This window comes from Apodemus sylvaticus, chromosome 1 (genome assembly GCF_947179515.1).
Source record: "Apodemus sylvaticus chromosome 1, mApoSyl1.1, whole genome shotgun sequence".
NCBI lineage: Eukaryota > Metazoa > Chordata > Mammalia > Rodentia > Muridae > Apodemus > Apodemus sylvaticus.
Window position 1 is genome coordinate 62,372,726 of NC_067472.1, and position 11,862 is coordinate 62,384,587.

Sequence of the window (11,862 nt, forward strand, 5' to 3'; positions counted from 1 at the left end):
TGTCATCAGATCCCAGTGAGAACCCAAGGAAGATATTGTACCCCAGTGAGTACTTGGAGAAATCTTAATGCTCAGTGAATTCCTGGTGAAGCCCTTTGACCATAGATTAGATGGAAAACCCACAGTAAGAGCATGTGGAAAACCATAGAAGCCAAATAGAATGCAGCGGAATCATAAACTAATGAATCTTGGAAAGGCTTTAAACTCCAGAGAGAATCTTGAGAATGCCTTCGATACCAGTGAGAACCTGTGAAGGCCTTAGTTCCTAGTGAGACCAAGCAAAGGCCTCAAGCTCCACTAAGAACCTGAAACAGACCTTCAACTCTACTCCAAACTTCAAGAAGACTTTAATCTGTGAGTACCTCAGGAAGGTCTTAGGCCCCATTCAGACTCTTAGACCTTAGGCCCCAGTGAGACCTAGTGAAGATTTTCGCACTCAGTGTGTAAACAGGGTCCCAGAGCTTTATAGTTCCACAGACATCAGCACAAGGGTAGAGAGCATGTAAATAAGGAGATGAGGACCGAGGTGGATGTTACAGTGATGAGCGGCCAGCTCATGTCAGCTGTGTGGAGCAGATGAGAATGAAGTAATTGTAGGTACCCGAGCCCTGCAAAGCTGGCAATGTATAGGTCTGTTGCCAAGGCAACAGCTGCCATTTACCCAGAATTCCATAGCCTACCTTTACCTGTAATTATGTCACCACCGGTATATAACCAGGCAGCGCTCTTCCTCTCCCCTTTTTCCCTTCCCTCTTTCTCTTCTTCCTTCCCGCCCGCTACCCCTTCCCTATCTTAAATAAAGTCCCATGTGGAACTATTTGGCCTAGCGTGTCTCATTGCAGCTCACGGCTCCACCGCATCCCCTTGCACGGTGCAGCGCATGCATGCGAGTAAGCGCGGCAAGGAGCTGCAGCGAGCAGACAGGACTTTTGAGCGCAGATACCAACATTTTGGCGAGCCATCCAGGAGGCACTCCCGCCCCGCCATCACTTCTGCTACACTGCTGCACACGCTGCTGCACACGCTGCCACCACCGCCACTGCCACCACTGCCACTGCGCAACCCGAGACTCAAGGACTCCAGCGCTAAGGCTTGCCAGGTGGGTTGCCTAGGCCAAATAGTTCCACCTTCCTGGATATCGGATTGCACTCCCTTTAGCGAACACCATCGGCTTAAACGGTAAGGTGCTTCGGTTGGCTGGGCGGAATCTTAACTGCAGAAGGGATCTGGCCAACCTTTTCTGGAGCTAGGTGCCTCCCCCAGCTAACACTCGTTTTAGGACACTCAAAACCCAGGTGTATCCTAATCCAGAAGTGATCCTGAATTTTCCCCTCATTGACTTTTACAGTCGTCCACAAAAATCCTGGTCCAGGTGGGATGCTTCTTCTGGCTTTTAAAGCTTCAGCTTTTATAACCCCAGCTCCCAAGGGTCCTCACGACGGCCTGGGCTCTTTGGCTTAGCTTCCTTTATTTGTTATACACTCTTCGGGACACCGATTGTGTAATAACAATACCCCCACCCACCTGATGGGTAATAGAGTGTCTTTGCTGGTACCTCCAGGCACCCCACTGGGATGTCTCCTGGAAAATCTCAAGTCTCTGAAACTAACGCATGATTTGAGGCGGTCAAAACTAATAAACCTCTGTAATAAGGTCTGGACTCAATATAAGCTAGACAATAATTCCAAATGGCCACCTAATGACACCCTAGATCCAATTGTTTTAAGGGATCTTAATACATACTGTCAGCAATCCGGTAAATGGGACCAAATCCTATACGTTCAGGTTTTTATCTATCTCCGGTCTAAACCTTCTCCTTCTAGCCAATTAACCTACTAACACTAACATGTTATTTCCTCTACCAGCTTCTCAGGTGGACCCCAGAGTTTGGGACATCCAGAACCCCTCTGTTGCTAAACATCATTCTCCCATTGTCATCCAGTTACTGGACCCTACCAGGTACATCACCCAAGCTCAATACCCTCTCTCTCTCCAGAGCCTCAGCAAACTTAAGCCTATCATTTCTGACCTCTTAAGAAAAAAGCTTCTTCGTCCCACTTCTTCTCCTTTCAATACCCCTATACTAGCAGTTAAAAAACCTAATGGTACCTACCGCCTGGTTCAAGACCTCAGGCTCATTAATGCTGCAGTGGTTCCTCTCCATCCTGTCGTAGCTAATCCTTACACACTCCTTTCTACTATCCCCTCAGGAATTTCTCATTTCTCAGTCCTAGATCTAAAGAACGCATTTTTCTCTATCCCTCTTGATGCCCAGTCACAGAACATATTTGCCTTTACCTGGACAGATCCTGACACCCACTTTTCTACCCAACTTACCTGGACTGTTCTACCTCAGGGATTTCAAGACAGCCCATACCTATTTGGCCAGGCTCTAGCTTCTGACTTACTTTCTTTATCTCTCCCCAGATCTGAAATTCTTCTTTATGTAGATGACGTCCTTGTCTGTAGTCCATCTCTAGAGATTAGCCAAGCTGACACCTCTGCTCTTCTAAATTTCCTTTCCAGTCGAGGCTACAGGGTCTCTCCCTCTAAAGTTCAGCTGTCCACTCCTCAGGTTATTTATTTGGGATTAACAATTACCCCAACCCATAAGGCTATTATCTTACATAGAAAGACTCTGATTCAGTCATCAACTGTTCCTTCTACAAAGGAAGAGATTTTATCATTCCTAGGAATGGCTAGCTTTTTACGTTCCTGGGTTCCTTCCTTCTCCCTCCTCTCTCGACCCTTATATGAGGCAGCGTTAGGCCCCACCCACGAACCTCTCCTCATATCTGTTGCCAAGCCCTTTCAGAGGCTCCAACAGGCCCTCCTTAAGGCACCAGCCTTACATCTCCCTGACCTGACTCGCCCTTTTTCCCTCTATGTAACTGAAGAAGAGGGATTTGCCCTTGGAGTCTTAGGCCACCAACTGGGACTTTCCTTTGCACCTGTAGCATACTTGTAAAAAGACTGGATTTAACCATCCAGGGATGGTCACCTTGTATTCATGCCTTAGCAGCTGCTGAACTCCTTATTCGAGAATCAAATAAGGGGTCTCCTGTAACTGTGCTCTCTTCTCATAACCTGTCACAGCTCCTAACTTACAAAGGCCTGCAGACTCTACCTCCCTCCAGAGTTCTTTCTCTCCAGGTAGCGCTAATAGAAGATTCCACGCTCACCTTCCAATCATGCCCTCCTCTTAATATTTCTACTCTTCTCCCCCAACCTAATACTAACCACTCCCTGTCTCATTCCTGCACTGAGACTTTAGAACAACTATTACCTCATCCTTCACACATACAGGAGGGCACATTACCTCAAGCCATTTATACTTGGTACACAGATGGAAGCTCCTTTCTATATGAAGGGACTAGAAAAGCTGGCTATGCCATAGTGTCAGACACCGAGGTGGTAGAGGCACAGGCCCTTCCTGTACACAGCACTAATCAACAGGCTGAGCTGATAGCACTCACCCGTGCCTTTCAACTGGCACAGGGACAATCCCTCAATGTCTATACAGATTCTAAATATGCCTTACATATCCTCCTGTCCCATGCTGCTATCTGGAAAGAGCGTGGGTTACTTACCACAACAGGAGGATCAGTAACTAATGCAAACCATATTTTAGCCTTGCTAAAGGCCTCTCATCTCCCCAAAGCTATTGGGATGGTCCATTGCAGATCTCACCAGACGGATGACTCTATTGTATCTAAGGGAAACAACCGAGCTGATGAGGCAGCTAGAGCTGCGGCCCTTAGGGGGCTAAACTCATCTCGCCTTCCCCAAGACATCCTTACACTACAACCCACATCTCTACCTCCACCCCCTGACACTCGCCAAACTCTATCCTATCTTCACCAGCTCTTTCATCCTAACAGCCGAGCGTTATCTTCTTTTGTTAAGACCCACTTACAGCCTACTCCTGAAGACTTAAACTTCTTAAAATCTATCACTGCTTCTTGTAAAATCTGTGAGATGTCAGATTCCAACTCGAGGTATAATAGTACCCCTTTCCCTACCCATCAGGCTAGAGGTTCCCTTCCTGGAACTGACTGGCAGCTTGACTTTACCCTTATGCCTACAGTCAAGCGTTCCAAGTACCTTCTGGTCTTGGTGGACACCTTCTTGGGGTGGGTAGAAGCCTTTCCTACCACTAACAAAAGGGCTCAGACAGTCTCTGATCTCCTCCTCCGAGAGATCATCCCCCGATTTGGTGTTCCAACCTCCCTTCAGTCAGACAATGGTCCTGAATTTACTTCCCAGATCTCTCAGAGTTTCTCTAAGGCCTTAAACATCCCTTGGCATTTTCACATTCCTTACCATCCTCAATCTTCAGGTAAGGTAGAAAGAACTAGTCACTCTTTAAAAACTACTCTTGCCAAGCTGTCACAGAAACTTCACCTTGACTGGGTAAAACTCCTACCCCTGGCTCTTCTCAGGCTACGAGCTCTCCCCAAGCGACCTCTTCTTATCTCACCCTTTGAACTTATGTATGGACGTCCAGTTTTAACTCCTGGTCTCTCACCTAAATGCTCTCCCCTCCCAGACCACCTACTCACCCCATTGCTTTGCCACCTTCGCTCTCTCCTATGGGACTTTGCTGACCACCATCTACCGCGGCCACAGACTGTCTCTTGTCCACTACCTGTCAACATTGGAGACCAAGTCCTCTTATCCCCTCCAGATCATCGGCCCTCACCCCTCTCTCCCAAATGGCAGGGCCCTTTTAAGGTGATTCTCGTGACCCCTACAGCTGCTAAACTCGAAGGATTTCCTCATTGGGTCCATCTATCTCACCTTAAACCTTTCATCCCTCCACCTAAAGATAACTCTTCTTCATACACATCAACCCTGACAGGACCGTGCTCTATTAAGCTCCGGAGGACATCGAGACCATCCACCTTGTCCCCAATTCCAGAACATGAGACTCCACTCCAGCAGCCGAGCTCGACCTCATTGGATTAGACATGGGTTTCTTGTCCTACCCCTGCTGTTCTTCATTTCCATCCAGGGCAGTCCTTACATCTGGAGATTCAAGGTTCAAGAAACCCCCACAGATAACAAACAGTCTTTCCAAATAGGGTCAGGAAACTGCTCCATAGCCGGATGTCAGGTACCGATCCAAATCACGATCATCCCTGTATCTGTTATCCCATCTAAGTATTATGATCTCTATACTTGCTTTCTCTTTGACCAGACAGAAGATTACTGTAAAAAATGGCCAGACGAATATGGGGGCTGCCCATATTGGTCTTGTCAGATACATATGCTAGGATCACGGGTCAATCATTTTTTCTATCAATACCGCAAGACACTTTTCTTCTACATACAAGACCCGTGGGATTCCAGGTGGGAAACAGGAGTTGTTGGTAAGCTCTATCGTAAAAACCAGCCCAGTTCCCCAATAAGTACCATCCATATTCAGAGAAAGTATATTTCAATCGCCCAACCCCTAGATATTGGAAAAGTGGGGGAGATAATTAAACACTCCTCTGAAGTCCTTGATTCTTTGACAGCACCCCTCATAAATGGCACTAACTTGTCATTTCGCCTGTTGCTTCAAACCTTGACCTCAGCATACCAGCTCCTTAATGTCACCAGGCCTGGTCGCTTTAAAGATTGTTGGTTATGTGTACCCCCAGGAATTGACTCAAAACTGTCACTTACAGCTTCTCCAGTGATACTGCCAAATAACCTTACCTCACCTTTTGTTAGCTGTCCTGACTCCGATGTCACCATGGCTCTGTACCTTACCTCTGTCCCTCTCTTTGGCATGGCAAACTGTTTTAAGACCTGGGACACGTTCTGTAGGAACATTAAGCTCCCTAAACTGTAATAAAACCGTAAGCCTTGATATATCATCTCTGCCACAATGCCCTGCAATCCAAAACATGTCAATTCTTTGTGGCACTCAGGTATATCATCGCCTACCTGCCAGCTGGTCAGGAGTTTGCACATTGGGACTCCTTTTCCCTGAGGTGGGAGTGATCCAGGGAAATGAGCCCCTGCTAATCCCAGTTGTAAATATGATAGCTGCTCGACACAAGAGAGCAGTTCAGATCGTGCCTCTTTTGGTAGCTACAGGAATAGCCATAGGTGTTGGTACTGGTGTGGCAGGAATAACAACTTCTCTGGCCCAATACAATACATTCATTTCCCAGTTTAAAAGTGACCTCCAGGGAATGACTGAAACTGTGCTTACTATCCAGAAGCAGATAGATTCTTTGGCAGCCGTGGTGCTTCAGAACCAATGGGGACTAGATGTCTTAACAGCTAAGGAAGGTGGTCTTTGCCTGTTCCTCCAAGAAGAATGCTGTTTCTATGTCAACCAATCTGGGATAGTGAGAAACAAAATCCAGGAGCTTCAGACAAACATAAAGAACTTCAGAGATCGTGAGACCTCCAGCTCTGACATTTTCGAAAACCCTATATGGAAATGGATACTCCCTTTTGTAACGCCTTTTCTAGTCATCTTCCTGGTGTTATTGTTTGCTCCCTGACTAATTAATCTTGTTTCTACATTCCTCCAATGGCAAATGCAAAAAATTTCTAACCAAACTATTAATCAGCTTCTGTTACAGAATTACCAGCCGCTGCCCACGGAAGAGCCCCTGGCCCCAGATGTAGCTGATGCCAACATGCACCAGGTGGACCCCAATGATCAAAGTCATCTATACCCCAAAATTGACAATGCCCCTAGACAGCAGGAAGTAGTTTAAGAGACACGGCGCCCTCACTCCTTTTCATCATCCAGTCCCCCCTCCCTTTTTCTTTTTCCTTTTCTTTTTAATGAAAGAAATGCAGGAATGTAGGTACCCGAGCCCTGCAAAGCTGGCAATGTATAGGTCTGTGGCCAAGGCAATAGCTGCCGTTTACCCAGAATTCCATAGCCTACCTTTACCTGTAATTACGTCACCACCGGTATATAACCGGGCAGCACTCTTTCCTCTCCCCTTTTTCCCTTTCCTCTTTCTCCCCTTCCTTCCCACCTGCTACCCCTTCCCTATCTTAAATAAAGTCCCACATGGAACTATTTGGCCTAGCATGTCTCATTGCAGCTCACGGCTCCACTGCATCCCTGCTCACGCGCAGACAGGACTTTTGAGCGCAGAAACCAACAGTAATAACCCATGATATAACACTAGAGTGTGATTGCACCCTTGTAACTACTAAAAGCTCACAGCAGGAGAAGGGGGATTATCAGTACTTTGAAGCCAACTGCTGCTTAAGATGTAGGTAGAGCTGAAGGTGCAGTGAAAGCCATGGAAGACTGGTTGAAATGCCTGGGAGCAATGGCAGATAAGTTATTGGAAAAAGCAATTTAAAAACAAACATCTAAAAGTTAGCTCTACACTCCCTAGCATATATGACAACAGCAGAATGAAGAAGCTGTTAATAGTTTTAAGTCATGAAAGTGAGTCCAGATCCCACAGATCCCACAGAGAGGAAATCATTTAGAACAAAGAAAAACTAGGTTTTAAGATGCGCGATCGAGTTACTTCGAACAAATCCACGAGTAGCACAGCCACTGTTAGAGCATACAGCTAGTAAAGAAGTTCCTGCAATATTGATGAAAACCGTAGTGGTCATAAAGACAGTCTAATGTGAAAAAGGTTCACCACTAATGTGAGTAAAAAATTGTGGGTGGGTAAAACAAACAATCCCTTTAAAGGTGCTGTTGTAACCCAGGGCCCCTGACAAGACAGCCATATCCCTCCCAGTGACATCTTCCAAGGTTAATAATACACCTAGAAGATTCTCGGTATTTGGTAACAACGATGTGGAAAAGCTCAAGCAACAAATAAAAATTAGACCATGCACTCCACAAGAAATAAGTCAGTTGAGACAAGAAAGTGCCCAGAATGGAACGAAGAACGAAGAATGGAAAAGGGGCAGACAAAGTAATGCTGTCAGAATTAGAGATGAGGAAAAGTAAGAATATAGTAGAACACATATCAGTGCATGAAGCTTTAGAGCAAATCCTAGACAATGCTTAAAGCAATGTACACCATGTTGTGGACTGGATAACCACCGCCTGGAGATAGGCATTTCCATCTTTAGACCTTACACAATTTGAAGCAGCTGCAAAATGGAACCATTTCCAAGTGTCCTTTCAGCTTCTGAGAAAATTAATAGTACTGTGTTTTATATATAACAAAGTAGCTATATCACAAGATGCTACCGTGTGACCTCCCCCAGGCCATTGTTCTCAAAAAATAGCAGCCAGCAACCTGACCCCCACCTCCTGAAGAACAAGCAGAACCAGTTTCCAGCCTTCAGGGGAGGGGCTTGGCCTGCCTTTTTATCTTGGGAGAGATGCTGTAAAGGTTGAGACTTGAACCAGTAGCCATGTCTGTCTCCATGTGTTTTCTCTTGCCACCCTGTCCAATTCCCATCTCTCCTTCCAGAGAACCTGCCTTTAGAATGTAGCTGCTGGACACAACATATGGCACCTGAAGAGGTGGATTGTACCTGAAAAACGGAGAGGCAGAATGAGGTTTGCTGTCTTCGATGGAGCTCCACGGAAAAAAGGAAAAAGTTTATGTATCCGGCACAGTAAGCAACAGGGTATTAATTTAGCACTAACAATGTCACTTATTTTTAAAGGCTGTTGCTGCAGGGGTGCGTAAAGATACAGACTAGACTGAATCAGTGTAGGACCAACGCTGATATCAGCTAGGGTGTGACAACGAAATGGAACAGGGAATTAATTTAGTTAGGCATTTTGTCCGCAGTCTAAGAACTGCACCAGGCAAGAGAAATAGGGCATAAAATAATTTAAAACAAAATAAAAAGAGTAAAAAACAAAAAGAAAATCTAGAAACATGAAAGAAAAGGAGAGAAGGAAAATGGATTTAATTACATTACAGGCACGCATCCCTTTCTATGTATCACTTTCTTTGTCCCTGGTGCACCGACCGACCGTTTGTATGTTTATGTCCTCTCTGTGGTTTTGTGTGAATGACTGTTTGTTTCATGTTAAAAAATAAAAATTGGTGAAAATTTCATCTGCTGACGGCCTCTTGGGGGGGGCGGGATGCTGATTCAAAGCTTCGCAGCAGCAGCAGCAGCAGCAGCAGCATGCTCAACTGAGAAGCAAACATGGCTGGGGGAAAAGCCAATTTTTAAGAGGCCAGAGATGAATCCCTGATGTGCAGGGCCCAAGTCCTTTTGATTCAACTCTGCCGGCCGGTAATGGCCCTGGCAGGAGGGGGCCCAGATACTTGGAGGCAGAGCGCGTGATGGCTTGGTGTCTGGAACCTGCTCAGCGCTGGGCTGGGCACACTGCTACTTCTGGCCAGCCTGGGGCAGAAGTATGCCCTCCTCCCCCTCCTGCCCCCCCTCCCCGTTGGCGGGGGAGGGGGGGGAAGAGGGCGGGGGATGTCTCCTCCAAGTCGGTGCTCTCCCACCAGGTGCACCATCGGGCCAAGGTTTTCAGTCCAGCACATCGCCTCGGCAGGCGGGCAAGCTGGGTTCGGATTCATACAGACATGATTCAAAATACAATTCAAATATAGCCTTACCTTATATGAGAAAAAATGTTTTGTCTCTGCTTCAATATAAGAAGCTGGGATCTTAGATTTTTTAATATATTTTGTTTATAGAAATTTTTTGTTTTATAAAAATATTTGTTTATAAAAATATTTTGTTTATAGAAACAGGCCTTTGCTTATGGGTTTTTTAAATTTTTAAATAAATAATTTTAAAAGGTTATTAAAATAAGTTAATTGGCTAAGACATGTCTTTAAGCTTGCCACAGGAGGACTTAAACCTGTGTTTTCCAGGCAGATATAGATCAACTGGCAAAGGATAGATAATTTTACAGATAAAGGCTTCTGTAATTAGCTATTTATGATATGTGTTCACTGCCATTCCTTGGCAAAGGTAATGTTAATATACAATCACATTTTTTGCTCTTGAAATAAAGTTTTTACATCCTTCAATAAAGATATTGATATGTTAATAAAATGCTCTAAATATATTTTAAAGAAATGTTTTAAGAGCCTAATAAAGCATTTGTTCCTTGCTTCAAGCAACAATCAAATTGATTATTATTGATGGTTGATCTATTACATAGCAACCCTTTTTAGGCAAAATTGATGATTATTATCCAAAAGATAATTTATTACAATTGGATCACATATTTGTTCTAAAAGAAGTTTTCCTCTGCTTCAGCACAAATACCTGACTTGGGTGCTATAGCAGCTATTTTTAAGATGTTAAAAATCAAGCTTTTATGATTATATATATATATATATATATATATATATATATATATATATAGTTCATGGTTTACAATTGCTTAAAATTATTCCCTTTTTAATACTGCTAATTCTTAATTTTTACAATTGTTTATACAAATGTAATTCATATTTTAAAAGATAAGTTCTTTAAATGACTGTCCTCTGGATATCTAAGAGCTAATTCAAAGGCTGGAGAGACAGCCATGGATGCTGGGAGCCGAACTCTTATATTTTATGGTTGTAAGCCTGGAGAGATGGCTCAGCCATTAAAGGCTAGGCCCTCATTCACGGAGCATGGGAGCTCATATCCCAGCGACCACATGGTGGCTCACAACCACCTATGATGAGATGTGACACCCTCTTCTGGCGAGTCTGAAGACAACTACAATATACTTATATATAATTAATCTTTTAAAAGGTGCCTGGACAAGACCCCTTAAGGCAAGGCACATAAAATTTATATCCTGAACAGATTATATAGAAGCAATTGGTTATATAAGCGCATTATTTATATCATCAAAAGGGTAATGGCTTAAAATTAATTTTGTATTTTTGTGCACATCAAATTATAAAGATTTGTTCTTGATGTCTTCAATTTCTAACTCTATCACACAAAGGTGTTAATTCTAGAGGACTTAATTAATTATTACAGATAAATGATACTCATATTTCTAATTTAAAAAATTAAAATATGTGCATATAACTATGATTCATTTTGGGGCATTCTAGTTGCAACTGCTCTAGCAAAAAGCAACTGGGAATGCTATGTTTATTTTCTATAATTACATAACTATTGCCTATGTTATGGTATATGCTTGGTGTTCCAACTTAGATTGGAAAAAACAATGAAATTGGCCATTTAATGGATAAAGGTTATTCATTTAAGATGTCTTTGACAATTTGATTCTTTATTATCCTCAAAGACAAGGTAATATAAAACATTTTTAAAAAACAAAACACTATCTGCTTAAAAAAAGAAAAAGAGAGGGGAAACGGTATTCCTGTGCATATCATGAAAATTATGCTTGTATGTTTTTAAGAAAATTTTAAAATTTGGATGCCAAGGAACCCCTTGCTGAATGTATACGGCATCCTATAACTAGGCATACCGATGCCTAGGTGAGATGGAGAATTCACTTATTGGCATATGACATGATCCTGACTTAATATTGGGGAAGAAAGCCTGTCCCCTATGTTTTTTTCCACAGAATGCTGCAGAAGCATGCTAGCTGTCAGAGTAATTGGTGAGGTATTGAAGATAATATTGACTGTGGGCTTGATGAGTGTTCAGACAATGGTTACAAAAAGGCTATATTGAAGACACTTTAATTGTTAATTGTCCCAGATTAAGTAAACTGCTTTGCTTCAAGTTTTTAGAAATTGTGGGACAGAGAAATTGAAGACTGTTAAATTAACTTAGAAAAATTAATCTAAAGGAGAAATTATAACAACTCATTTGCCTATAGTAGTATTATGGCAAAAGTCTCCTCTTACGTGGATTCATTTAAGGGTGTCTCCTGAACGTAAAATCCTGCCATATCATGAGGCAATGGCCCAAATAATTGTACTTGGAAGGAAGCAGTCGCTAACTTCTTTTGGCAAAGAACCAGATATC

At 43.4% G+C, this 11,862-nt stretch overlaps 1 protein-coding gene across 1 annotated transcript in view; it reads left to right on the plus strand.

Moving 5' to 3' along the window:
- Positions 1-1,414, plus strand: part of LOC127677328 (mitochondrial fission regulator 1-like) — a 48,161-nt gene extending 46,747 nt beyond the window's left edge. Inside the window, exons 4-5 of the mRNA XM_052172443.1 lie at positions 878-1,099; positions 1,349-1,414. Coding sequence (XP_052028403.1) covers positions 878-1,099; positions 1,349-1,414 — 288 coding nt within the window. The remainder of the gene's footprint in view (positions 1-877; positions 1,100-1,348) is intronic.
- The last annotated feature ends 10,448 nt before the right edge of the window (positions 1,415-11,862 follow it).